Raw genomic sequence first — 14,226 nt, 5'->3', positions numbered from 1 at the left:
CATGGTACTTGAAGGCATTTCTTGACCAAACCCAAAGTGAGTTGAGTTGTCGCTTGATCCTAGTTGGCCTAGCAAAAAGTTGATCAGGATCAGTCTAGTTTTTCAATAAGATATGTATTTCATAAATTGCTGCAGGCTTTTAAATAGTCTCTCACTAGTCAGTTACCAGTGGTGAATCATCATCTGTTGGCGATGGGAGCTTTTATAAATTGTTAGACATTTTGTTCTGAGTGTACTTTCAGGCGGTCTGTGTGCTACACATAACTTGCTAATATAGGCATTTGCTGACGAGCAATAGAAATGTTTGCTGTCTAGTAGCCTTTGTGATCTTTTTTTGCTTTAAGTTCAGTGATGCGGAGAAAGGATTTATCCATTTATATTACTGAATTATCTGTATACATAATGGACTATTCAACACATCTTTACTAATCAGATGCTATGAATATTCTCTGAGGATTATCCATGGAGTTGGATAAGACATTCTATTAATGGTCCAGCTTCTGCTGCAGGTACCGTTGGGAAAAACATTGTAGCTATTGGATATAGGTTTATTGACAATAGTAGCAAGAGGCCTGCCTACCGATGTGGTGGAATAAGCCCGAGAACCTCCACCCTCCATAGCTGATATTTCAGTCTGCCTTATCTCTTGAAACCCGTCTCTGCTTACTCCAGTATCAGACTCTGGGAGCAAGGGTATCCTGTGGTTCCAACTGACGTAGTTACATCATAGATGGAGGGGATTGTCGGAGGGCTCCATGGAGACACTTAAGATATTATGTCAAACCATGGTTTGCACTAGCAGTGGTTTTGCCTCCAAGCTTAATTTACTCTTATCTCACCTTCTCTGGAAATCTTCAGGTGAGAGCCCATGCAGTGGCCTTCAAAAGTGTGAGGTGGTTTGTGCTTGCATAGAGGTACTGTTATGTGAACTGGCATCTGCATGTGGGGCAGGAATGGGAAACCTGTGGCCTTCCAGATCTTGTGGGATTACACATCCCATCAGCCCTAGCTAGCATGTGTAGTGGTCAGGAGTGATGGGAATTGCAGCCCAACATCATCTGGCGGGCCACAAGTTCCCACCACTCATTCGGGATCTGTATCACTGAGTGTGGCAGCTAGAACTAGGCTGCTGCAACCATGGAAGTGGTAGTAGCTCCATATATAGCCTTGATACACACTGAAGAGGAGGTTAAGGGGTGATATGATAGCCATGTTCAAATATATAAAAGGATGTCACATAGAGGAGGGAGAAAGGTTGTTTTCTGCTGCTCCAGAGAAGCGGACACGGAGCAATGGATCCAAACTACAAGAAAGAAGATTCCACCTAAACATTAGGAAGAACTTCCTGACAGTAAGAGCTGTTCAACAGTGGAATTTGCTGCCAAGGAGTGTGGTGGAGTCTCCTTCTTTGGAGGTCTTTAAGCAGAGGCTTGACAACCATATGTCAGGAGTGCTCTGATGGTGTTTCCTGCTTGGCAGGGGGTTGGACTCGATGGCCCTTGTGGTCTCTTCCAACTCTATGATTCTATGATTCTATGAATCTGCATAGAAGCCTGGTCTAGTAGCAGCCCAGTACGCCAGTTCAAAGCAAAACATAAAGGTCATCTTAACCTTAATCATGACTGAGGAAGAACTTCAGCAAATGCGAGAATATTCAGAGAGTATTTCCCTTGGTGTACAGCTTGACTGTGCATTTTAGAACCATTTAATCCAAGCACCCCACTTGTATTCTTGTATTTTTTACACATACTAATAATGGAATACATATCTATCCAAGACTAGGCCTTGAAGGAGACCTGTGTAGTAAAACCAAAGCACCATTGCATTGCCACTTTAAAGAAAAACCTGTGTGCATTGTTACACTACATGGATTTTCATGGATCTCTTTCCCAAGCAACAAAAATACTTTTAAGGCATTCAATTTGTTGGTTGTTTGGTTTTTTGGGTAGTGGGGGGGGGAGAGAAAAAAGTTGTCTGGGGATACTATGGAATGTCTTCAAACAAGATGAGTCTTCACAATACAGATGGGCACCATGTAACATGTATATGTGATGTACTTTTAACCCTTTTCACACTGAGTATACATGTTTCTTCCTGTTGAGAGATTCACATTGCTCATTCACACACTATTTGCAAACTGATGTGCCTCCTCCCTTTTAACTTTGGTCTGTCCTGTGTGTTACTGCTCTAGTTCTGTGATGGTCCCTTCTAAAAGCTGTTCCCTTCCCAGACCTTATCTTCGTAAATGAGAACTGAGGCTTTCCCTCTCCATTATATGTGCATGTAGATCTGATTCCAGTGGGTTATGAATGTCCTCTTTTTTATAAATTCAGTCGCTCCTTATTACACAGTGGCATTTTTCTTTCACTTCCATTCTACTCACAGATTAGTCAATGGGCCACAGGTCTTTTTGTAATATATAGATCACTGGGGGTTAACAAAGCACCAATGACTGCACTACTCAAGCCCCAATGATCAGCTGGTTGCTGGGGCTTCTGTACACAGCAGCACCCAGTTCCTCATTCCTACTCTGTAAGATTATTCATCTCTTTTTGTATAATCTACCGCAATAATTCCCAAACGGGGGAATTCATTGGATAATTGATGGTTCCCATAAGTGCCAACCCATAGGAAGAGGCTATTCTCTGCATCAGTGTGTGTAAGTTTAAGAAGTATTCCTCCCATTTTATTATTTTTTAATACAAACTACCTCTTTTATCAGAAATTTGGGAAATGTTAATTTACTGTGTTATATCTAATTAATTGCCACATACTCAAACTTCTCCCCCCCCCCCATCAAACAAACAAACAAACATATCAGTGGGGCATAGTCCTCAACTTTCTGTCTACCCTTGATATTGGCAGGGCCAGAAATACAAACTATGCATGAATACGTGTAAAATACCGGTCAAGGCTTTGGTTAGACCCAGGATATGGGAACATTTGGCCTTCCAGAAGTTGCTGGACTACAGCTCTCATCACCCTGACTGTTGGCCATATTGACTGGGGTGAATGAGAATCCAAAAACCTTTGGGTCAGGGGGACAACAGTTTCTGTATCCCTGGTTTAGTCTAGGTTTGTTTGCCCATCATAGGCAGTCATTCCTGTTTTGCGCCATGATCTGCCTTTGTTTACTAAACATATAATACTTGCCACTGTCAACCTACTTCCTTGGACAATGTCACAAAAAAACCACATGGAATGTGCCAAGCTAATTTTCAAGATGGCCTTTTAAAACCTGTTTGCTCTCCTGGTCTTTTAGAAACTTAATGTTCTCCACCCTCCTCTTAGTGCTTTTATCTCTTAACTGCACCATGTGACCTGGAGGGCGAAAAGTCACCAAGCACAAGAAATGTCAAATGTTGGCATTTCCCCATTATCCCAGTAACTTTTGTGGCCCACACTGTTTCCCCTCCCAGTGCCACAGTCTGCTCTTCTCCATTATTCGTGTTGACAAAGGATGTTCCATCTGTAGACTGTTCCCCTTGTTTCTGCTTCTCCATTTCTTGTATTATTATTTTCTTTTCTACTTCTTCTTGTTGTTTCCTTTCTTTCTCACTCTTGTGCTTTTTTGTCCTTTTGCTTGTCTGTTTATTTTCACCCTGTTTCTCCTCCTCTCTTCCTCTCCACTTCCAACTTCCTCTTCCCTTCCTTTCTTCCTCTCCCATCTTTGGTTCTATTGAAGTTGAGCCCAATGCCGGGACACCACGCCGTAGACCTCTCTCCTTCTGCCCTTGCTGTGCCCATGAAGGTAATGTAATTTCTTGCATTCCCTCCATTCCGTTCCCAAACCGCCATTGGATTGGTGTAGAGACACTAGTGAGCTAGCAACAATATCAAGTGGCTCACCGCCAAACTTTTCTTTCCTTCAATCTCAAAGAAACCCTCTATAACAACCTTGTTATGAAGTGTGTCTGGCAGGATCGTAAAGGTACAGTATCTTTTTTTCAGCTGTGCATTGTGGGGATAAGGATAGTCTTGAAGTTTATTGGCGCAATTGATCAGAAATGACTGAGGTGGCATCAGTTTCATGCCTTAAGGGTTCTGTTTGGCATGTTGGATGATCTTGCAGGGGAGTGGGGTGTGAGTCTACTTCCTTTAAAAAAAAACAAACCACGGGTTAAAGGCATACTGTCTTTTGTAATGACTGGTTTCCCCAACAACCCTTGACTTTGAAAAGGCACCCTCCTGATCTGCCATAATCCAGACTGGTCTCCTGCAGTCCGTATCTTGCTAAGCATCTTCTTTATCCCAAGTGGAACCAGATTCCCACTGAAGTGTTTCCGTTTCCCAAGGCATGGGGGAAAAGGGGTGGAATGTGACCGCCATGTATAACTTCGGCTAACCACTCTCTCTGCTTTTCATGGTGTGCTTTCATCAAGTGTTCATCTTTCCTCCCCACCCCTGCCTCTCCCTCTGCTCATTGGCTGTCTAAAAATAATAATAAAAAATATATCTACATCCCACAAATGAACAAAAGTTTCCATAGGTCAGTGTTGACATGTATTTGGCTGTTTTGTGCAGAAGTTTCTTTTCTGATTATCCTCACAGTGGAAAGGGTGGGGAGATTCCCCAGTGCTTCTCATGGCTCCAATGCACTGGGCATCTGCATGTGTAAGCTTCTTCTCTCTTTCCACCATGGCTATGAGGGCACCTTGTGCAGAGATGCTCAGAGAGGCTTAATTGGGACCAAGCAATGGATAGGTATAGCCATCCACAGCCATGATTGGCTAGGGTGAGACTTTCGTACTGTGTATGTTTGCTTCTTGTGTTCTGGAGCTGTGTTGGTGGTTTTGGAAGAGGAGGAGAATTCTCGTTACCTGAGAATAAGTGGTAGGAACAGGGCCACCAAGAACCTCTGGACCACTTTGTTTTCTTGACCGTGATGGGAAATAATGTCTTGCTGCATAAAGACATCCTCAGTTACAAATGACGCATTAGTCAGTGCCATCCAGTACTGATAAGCACTATCAGGAACAGATAATAATGCTTTGGTAGCTGGATCTGACTTGGTAGCTGACCATCCCCATTCTAGAGTGTCTCCCTTGGGCTTCCATAACCCCATGAGTCTGCATTTTTGAATAATTAGAATAGTGTCTAATACAAATATTTTGCCATTTGCACATAAGTAGGCACAAATTTTGCATCATATTTTCCTTAGAATAGATGTTCCAATTAGTTTTATATGAGATGAGAACTCATCTATGGTATGGATGAGAAACAGGAGTTAACCCTGTCTGCGACTTGACTGTGTTCTTTCCATATACTAGTTTCCTAAACTATTGACACCTCTGATAGGATGGTGAAATCTGATAGGTACAGGAAACAGCTGGAATCCCTCTGGGCCTACAGTGGTTAGGCCAAGACCCTGATCATCTGGAGCACATAACCAGGGCTTCACTTGCTTCCAAACTGATTTTTAGGATCTGAATCCAAACAGCTACCCATAAAGAGCTGCATATTTCATTACTAGATATGGGTTGTGGATGTAGCTCTCTAAAAAAATATCAGGCTTTGCTACTGGGTCTACTAGCTTGGTTTTCATTGATTAAGCTTTTATTGAAATACAGTCATACCTCGGGTTGTGAGCGCTGCGGGTTGCGTGTTTTCGGGTTGCGGACCGCGTCAAACCCGGAAGTACCGGAGCGGGTTACTTCCAGGTTTCAGTGCATGCACAGAAGCGCTGAATTGCTTTACATGCGTGCGCAGATGCGGCATTGTGGGTTGCAAACGTGCCTCCCGCACAGATCACATTCACAACCCGACGTATGACTATACCTGGGAAGGTACCATGCTTCCTCTTCCTTTTTATGTGAACAGATTTTCTTCTTGTGCTTTTCTACCATGAACTAGTGGTCTTGAGCTGGTGAACTTCAACTGATTGAACCTGTATTTATGCCACACATTATGTGTTTTTTGTTTAAGTGAGGGATCTCTAGCAGACACATTGAGGCAGATCTGCCTGGTGTGACTGATAAAGCCAAGAGGAAGGGAAATTATTGATAGCAGTGATCAGGAACTGGTTGCTTTTGGTCATTAAGTTAATGCAGGTGGCTTGAAAAGGAGAGAGCACAGCACGTAAGACTACAATACTGGTAGGAGCCAGAATCAACTCTGAAACAGTCCACCAAGGAACTGTTCACTAATCGCTCTATAGTTATATGTAAAGTGGACAAATGGGTGTTGAGTAAGGTGTGAGTGAGAAAACATGGCTTGAAACAGGTAGGCTTTGTTGGAAAGTGTTGGAAAGTGTCAGACCTATGTTTGAAAGTGTCCAAATTGAAAAGGACAACAGAAGAAAAATACTGAAAAGTGACTGTAATTATGGCTATTGGTTTGGCGGGAGATGTGATGGGGAAGGTAGATTCAGGGCACATGGATCCAGTGGGGGCTTTTTTGTTTCTTTTACTGGAGGTGACCCTCCTTCCTGTGTGCCATAGACAAACTAAACAAGCGGATCTGACAAGAGTGCTCTGGCAGCATCTAGCTCAGCTTTCTTTGCACATTTTGCCCCACTCCCATTTTTGTTCCTGCCTGCCTGCCTGCTGGATTTATGGAAATGGCGGGAATCTTTCTCCAAGCTGACCTAAACTGTTCTCTTGGCAGGCATGGGGAAGAAGGACGACCCCAAGCTGATGCAGGAGTGGTTCAAGCTGGTGCAAGAGAAGAATGCCTTAGTGCGCTATGAGTCGGAGCTCATGATATTGTGAGTAAGGAGAGAAATTTCTGCATGCTTGGTCCCCGCAGAGAAGGGGAAAGACGAGGCAACTATCCCCAGGCAGAGATATGTTATGGAACCTGTTTCTGTCTTCACCTTTGCTGTGATGACAATGTACAGATGGGAATCCTGTTGCTCTGGAGTCCCATAGGCGCCCCAAGTAAAATAAAATTTTATAAGATTGATGAAGTGATCTGCTGCTGAGACCTGGTTCTCTTAGCATTTCCTTCGCATTCATGATTCCAAATAAGGTCAATGTAAGAAGGAAGATCTTGTCCCTTGCAGCTCAGCCCTGATGTGCAGTGAGCAGTAGGGGCCAGATGGAGTGACTTGGCATTTTCCTGTTATTTTCTCATCTGCCTTTCTGACCATTCCGCAACATGGGTTTAGGTGAAAAACCAACATGTATGTTCATCAAAGGAGGTTGTTCTGAACAAGGTTCTTAGTAGAACTGAAGGGTTGCCTTACAATCAGTACTGAAAGGGAACACTTTACTACCTGAGCATGTTAGATTTTTAAGCCAGTAGCTTAGACTGCTGCTGAAACAATCCAAACCAGACATTTGCCTAGTCTTCTCTCCTTGCAGCGCTCGGGAGTTGGAGCTGGAGGACAGGCAAAGCCGACTACAGCAAGAACTTCGGGAGAGGATGGCAGTGGAAGGTAAGTCTCATCGATGCACTCTGGTTCCCAGTAGAAAGCCCCAGCTACTTCCTTGGCTAGTTTGACAAGTCTGCTTGCCCCTTTCTTTCCTAGATCACCTAAAGACAGATGAAGAGTTGTCAGAAGAGAAAAGGATCCTGAATGAAATGCTAGAGGTGGTGGAACAGAGAGATTCTCTTGTGGCCCTCCTCGAAGAGCAGCGACTCCGGGAGAAGGAAGAAGACAAGGACCTAGAGGCAGTCATGCTGTCCAAGGGATTCAACTTAAACTGGTCCTGAGCTTAGCAGCGCACTCGTCTGCCGATCTGCGTTGTCCAGTTGGCATGTGCCAAGTTGGCTGGAGCTGCCTGGATGGAGGAGATACCTTGGCATAGAAACCTCTTGAGGGTTCTTGCAGCGCCTGAGTGCTTCTTCCTGAGAGGGGGTTGGATCAAAAAGTGCTGAGGCCTGTATGAGGCCCTCAAACCCCAAGCCTGAGGTGGTCAGCTGAGGTTGTGTGCCTTCCTCAAGGACCTGTGCAAAGAGGCCATTGAGTTTTTGCGATCTCTGAGAGAGGCTAAAAAATGAGATGAAAACATTTTATTTAAAAAAAAAAAATACACCACAACTTTAACCAATTCAGGTGGGCCGTAGCTTGTCCGTTTCATATTTACTTAGCTGGTTGTGTTCTTGTTTTTGTTTTGAAATACAAAGGCGAGAAGTGGCTACTCTCTTCTGAAGCATCACCCTGCAGCAGCCCACGGGAGAGCAAACCACTCTGTACCCCAGAGCACACTGTGTGTATGTTTAAGGTTCTCCTCACCAAAGAAGCCTGAAGCTGCCATTATTGTCTGGGTATGGAGGAACCCTGAATTCAGAGAGGACTGGAGACTTGGAAGGCTGGCTGACATGAAACACTTGCCCTGTGTGGTTTCTACAGAAGATACAGGCTCCAGGGGACTAGCTCTCTTTGCTGCAGCCTCCACAAGTTGCCATTGTTCTAAGAGGGGAAGAGTGTGTAATCCACCCCCTTTCTGCCATGCAGTGCTCTGGACTGAAAGTCACAGTTTTTCCTGTCTCCATTGACAGTAGACTGCTCTGTGAACCTTGTGACAATTTTGACACTGGAAAGTGCTGATTTTGAAAATGGGTTACTTATGAAGCAGTTTGCGGGAGCTCTTGAATGAAACCCCTTGCTTCGAATCCCCCAAGAATGGACTCTCAATGGGTTTTTGTTTTTTGCGTATATATCTATATCTATAGATATATATATCTTTATTATTTTTTGCACGTTGGAAATGAAGCAAAAGACCTACCCGGGCCCTTTAGTCACTTTAGACCCTTTAATGTCTATTAACTTATTTTTTAATACTTGAAAGATTTGGGTTTTATACCTTTTTAAGAAGTGAGCAAATGTTTGAGTGGTGAATCTGTGTGCCTGCTGCATTCCCCAACCTTTTTCTTTTGTTGTTCTTATTTTTAATTTGCTGTTCTCCCTTTCCCTGTACCTATTTATTAGAGTTCTATTAATGCTGTTACAGTTACACGCTACTTTTGATGTGGAGAGGAGATGCTTTTATGTACTTTGGACTTGTCCCTGCATCACGTTGAGGGGCAACCCTAGGAAATATGCAGGCAGGGTTCCCAGGTAGGGTGTCTTCTCAATTAAGCTGCATCCTCACGAAGAGAGCTCACAAAGCTGAGTGGTGATGGCAGACTTTGCTCCTGCACTCCATATCCTCTGTTCCTGAATGGCAAACCTGTGCTTATTTTAACTACTGCTGTTTAAGGTTTTTGTAATTATAATTGTGGCATTGCCACTTTACCCCATGTATTTAAAAAAACCCCACACATGCTGGCTCTGTAAAAATCTGCCTCCCAAGGGACGGATTAGCACAAGCCCCACTGGTTTTGTCCTAGGCCTTCATTCAGTTGGCTCAGAAAAAGGTCTTACAGTGCAGTAGCAAATAGGAAATAACACAGAATAGACTCTTGTCTATAACCAGCTGAGAGGTTCCATAAGCACACCATGTCTTTCACAATAACTTTCTCAAAAGTGCCGACCTGCCACATACAGAATTTTCCATTCGCATTTTTTAGCTCCAGTTGGGCTTAGTTTAAAGAAAGAAAGCTGTAGTCTCCAAACAAAGTGCAGACTATTTTTTTAATGAACTTTTTTTTAGGGAAGCAGTCATCCCAAGAAATAGGCATGTCCTTTAAAGCAGCCACCATCTTATCTCTGGGTTTCAAAACAGGAAATGCTGTGTTTTCAAAACAGGAAAGCTAGAGAGAGAAAATGGGGAAAGGTTTTAAAACACCCATCCACTTCCTTGTTTAATAAAATGTCAGTACTGATGACGCTGAACAGAAAGCTGTTGAAACAACAGCATGTGTTGAAATGTAGTGTCAGAAGATTTTGTGCCAAAGGGGTACCATGCCTGGCATTTGTTGAATATTAAGATATTGAAAGATTGTGATGCTACACTGGCAAAATTGATACCACATATAGTCCCAGAACAAGCAGGACTTGTGTGTTAATGGTTCATGAGACTTTGGGGGGAGGTGTTCACTAGGACTGGTGTTTATTTGTAGCTTTCAAAACAGAGGGGACTAATCTCTGGCTTTCCTAATATTACTGGACTACAATTCTCATAATCCCTGGCTACTGAGCATGCTGGATGGGGCTGATGGGAGTCCAACGGGAGTAAAAGGTTAGCCACCCCTAATTGAGGAAGAAAAAGAACATATAACTTCAGTTGTCTCAGACAACATCTTTGACATCCATAGAGACCAACAGGGGAGTGTATGGCAAAATGGAAGTTAAGCTCCCCTTCGTTTAGGATGGAGCTAGAATTCAGTTGTTAAAATTTGGTGTCTAGCCACATGAAAGAGGCAAATCGGAATTTGCATTATTTTGCTGTGCCTGGTGCAATTTATAATGGAACTGAGAAAATGGATTGTTCTGTAAAGTGGTCGTAATTTAACTCACTTCTACCTGTTCTTTGAATTTTTCACTGTAGGAAAACGTTGACCCGCTAAGCTTCTTCCTAAGCTGCCTATAGCTGCATGTGGAATGAGAGTAGAACAGTCTGTCTGAGAAAGTGGAAGGGAAAGTTCTTTCCAGCTCCAGTGCAGCTGTGTAGCTCTGCCTCTAGTTAGCCCAGACTTCTTTGGGGCAGCTAAGACTCCCTTGCAGAGAGAGGAGAGGGGTTTTAGAGCCCATGACAGCACCAGCAGCATTAATCATATTTCCTCTTCCACTCTTAACATTTCCTGTAATATGTTGTGTTGATTGTGCTTGATCCTGCTGTCAGTCAAGAGGTTTCTTTAAATGCAGTGTCTGGTCCTCCTTTTATGACACGGTGCTAATGCAGAAGTAACAAGCACACCTGCTGCATCCTCTGGGTTTTTAATCTGTTTTTTAAAATACATCCAGGTCAAAGGCATTTTAGAGCATCGACAAATATATCCAGAGTTGCATGACCCAGTAGCACAAATTCTTTTTATGGCCAAAAAAAAAAAAAAAAGTTGATACCCTCCCCGCAAGGTTTTAAGAAAATGTATTTAACAGAATGTTTACATTTGGGCCCTGAGACAAAAGTGGTGTATTAGTTTTCCAACCTCATGTTTAAAAAAGAAAATGCTGTGATTGTTTGCAATAAAAATGTACCACGAAACAGTCTGTTTGATATGAAGAGGTAGAGGAGGGTATTTCTCTCTCGATGCATGATAAGAGGACAGAAGGCTTCCAAAGAACTGCTGCCTTCAAGAGCACTAGCAGTGGCGCTTCATAAGCAAGGAAGGTAGATGAGAATGTCACTAAAACTATTGGAGGAAGGGATGTCATGTTTTGATGGCATTGCAGTAATTTAATTTTATACATACATACATATATATATATATAAAGAAGTATGTATGTGAAACAACCCTGTCCCAAGGAACTGTGGTATCTTCCCCTTGGGACAGGTGGGAACTCTGATATTCAGACTGTTTTATTGTTGGCGTGTGTGCAGTGTAACAGGAAATTGTGTACCGTACCTGTTTTCATGTCTAAAACATCCCAACCCCTGTTTTACTTCCTATTTTTGGTTGCATTTCATTCTGTACGTTCTTATGCACACTTGCTTTGTTGGTGTTGAGAGTTTAGCACCTCAGGTCACCAACGTAACTAAAAAAAAATAAAATAAAAAAAATAAAGTCATTAATTTTTTCTTACTTCATTGGAATTTGATTTTGCTTCACTGTTCCCGCCAACAGCAAATTGTTGGCGGCCCTATTCTGCACCGTTTCCAGTTCTACACTATCCTTTTTGAGATGTACTAACCAGAGCAGTAAACACAGTTGTGTACAATGCTGTCATTTTGCTCCTGCAAGTCTTACACTTGTGCAACAGAACTTCCCCTTCTTTCCCCTTAAAAATCTGTTCTAGGGGGTTGGCGGACCATCTGGAACAGTTTTCATTTAGGGGGGGCAGGGATAGGAGAGGAATTAGAAGTCCTATTGCATGAGCAGAATGTCAATAGCACCACTATAGCACAAACCCAGTATTACAAGTTTGAGAGCACCATAGACTTTTTATAAAGACACTATACCATATTGGCAATTTTATTTTCTATTGCTTTCCTAATTATCCACCACAACTCGTATGATGTGTTTCCAGTGTTTCATTGGTGGCTTAAGTTCTATAACATGGTGGACGTGTCATTTATATATATAATACCCCAAAGCAAAAGAGGATGTATTTCAAAAAAATTTGATTTTGTTTTCAGAGCAGCCCGACATGCTATGGCCAATTTTTTACTTAAAAGCTGCCTTCAGACCATATCAAAACAAATATAATAAATCATGTAAATAGCATATACACGCAACTCCTGCTTAACCATCACAATGTGTCCCCTGGAAGTTGTTCACATAATGAACCCACAATTTCCATTATTTCTTATGGGAACACTTGTAATGCAGGGTTAGCTATGTCTCTCCTCAACCCCATCCCTCTGTCCATGGTTTCTTCCTGAAATCACTACAGCCAATCAGCAAAAGAGAGACAAAGTAAAAACAAAAAAACCCAAACTGATTTGTCTGATTTCTCCTGCTCCCTGATTTGTCTGATTCCCCCCCCCCCCGCTCTCTGATTTGTCCACTATCACTCCCCTCTTCCATAGTTGTTGCCTGAAAATGGCCACCACTGACCAGCACAGCAGAAACAACCAAGAAAGTAAGAAAGCCAGATATTCGGATAAGTGAATCTACGGAGCCAGGGCTTTTTTTTCAGCCGGAACTCTCCAGAACTCAGTTTCCTGCACCTCAGTTGTGGAACCTACCCTTGGAATCCCTTCCGCTTGAATAGTGAAGTCCTTCCTCTTCCGACAAGCCTTTTAAGTTGAGATCTTTCACTGTCTGCATCTGTACTGGAATGGGCTGTAAGGTGTTTTTATGGCTTTATCGCTTGTTTTTGCTTCCCTGGTCTCCTCTGGTGAGGAAAGACAGAATAACTATTTAATAAATAAAATTAAAACATTGGCATATGCATATATATATATATATATATATATATATATATATATATATGCATGCATTTATATACTGCCAGTTCAGGCAATATGACATTGGCACTAAGTATTGAAGGAGACCCAAGTTCAGATTCGTAGATAGATAGCCCTGATGCTTCCTGGGTGACCTTGAGACACAGCCTATGTGGCAGGGCAGTTGTGAGTACTGTTATCAGATAGGAGTTGGAGTGAAGCATACATACATAGTTCATAACTTCTCAGTTCAGACATGCTAAAAACAGCTGTCAGTTTCACTTTCTATTGCTAGGAAAGAGGAAGTTCAGAAGACAGTTGGGAAGATTTTGAAATGTATGAATCTGCAGTTCGAGTCTGCCGCATTCTCGCCCCACCCCTTTCTATTTCAAGCAAATGAACCCTTTGAACTACATGCTGATAAAACTGGCACAGTCCCTTGTCTTAAAGTTGCTATGTCACAGTGTTATGAAGAAGCATTCCTAAGAAGGAGCAGTTTTTATATTTTTATCATGATTTATTAAACTAGGGGGTATATTTGAAAGACCTACTTTTTCTCCTCAGCAGAGATAATAAACCATTAGGGCAACTGCTTTGAATGCCAGATCTAGAACCTGCCTAAAAGGACTCATTCCCCCCCCCCCGATCCTTTTATAATTACATATGCAGTATCGGGATGCTTTCAGATGGGGGCTTAATACTGCAAATTGTTCATTTAGATATCATAAATAAGTTGCTAGCAGCAGGGTTGTTGTTTTTTAACTTACTGGATTCCCCCATTCCCACCCTGGGAAGAGTAAATTCAGATTAAATGTGGGGGTGGGGAGTACAGGCTGTCATTTTGATGGCAGGTAGGCACTGCAAAAAACTTTATATGTCACTTTATTAGTTCTTCAGAAAAGGGGCTTCCTTTGATAAAAGCAGAAAGACAAGCAGAAACCTATTATCGGTAAGCGGAACTCTTTTCCTGCTTTTGTTTTCTGTCCCTGCCTTTGTTACCTTGGGGTCCATCTTGCACTTCTTGCACACTTTGACAACTGTGACTTTAGAGAAGAGGTGGCAACTCTCTCTCCCCACCTCTCCAGAGGCACACAGCCATCGATAGCACCTTCGTTTCTTCATGTGCGGCAGTCTTGGGAACGCAGCATAACAATTGCATGCTCCTGCAGCACCATGAGACATAGTATGAGTCAGTGAGGAAAGCACCTCATTGCATTACTTTTTAAAGACGTTTCATTCTTTCAGTTGGGCAGAAACAGAGGATTCCCCCAGTGTCCCAGCTCACCTGTTCAGCAGGGGAATTCCCAAATTCTTCCCCACTGAGCCCACACCTGCCCGTCTTCAGGAA

General features: G+C 42.7%; 1 protein-coding gene across 50 annotated transcripts in view; it reads left to right on the top strand.

Moving 5' to 3' along the window:
- Positions 1–11,571, top strand: part of MICAL3 (microtubule associated monooxygenase, calponin and LIM domain containing 3) — a 230,876-nt gene extending 219,305 nt beyond the window's left edge. For 35 of the 50 annotated variants that reach the window (XM_083572505.1, XM_083572504.1, XM_083572503.1 and 32 more), the window contains 4 exons: positions 3,686–3,751; positions 6,607–6,706; positions 7,305–7,378; positions 7,472–11,571. In XM_083572505.1, the coding sequence (XP_083428631.1) occupies positions 3,686–3,751; positions 6,607–6,706; positions 7,305–7,378; positions 7,472–7,656 (425 nt within the window). In that variant the 3' untranslated portion in view covers positions 7,657–11,571. Of the gene's footprint in view, positions 1–3,685; positions 3,752–3,880; positions 4,114–6,606; positions 6,707–7,304; positions 7,379–7,471 lie in introns of those variants that run through there. The other 15 variants (XM_083572481.1, XM_083572501.1, XM_083572492.1 and 12 more) reach the window with 3 other exon arrangements.
- Positions 11,572–14,226: the final 2,655 nt, after the last annotated feature.

This window comes from Podarcis filfolensis (assembly GCF_964270895.1).
Source record: "Podarcis filfolensis genome assembly, chromosome: 10".
In the NCBI taxonomy this organism is placed as follows: Eukaryota; Metazoa; Chordata; class Lepidosauria; order Squamata; family Lacertidae; genus Podarcis; species Podarcis filfolensis.
Note: the sequence above shows the minus strand (reverse complement) of the source record. Positions and strands in the feature narration are given on the sequence as shown.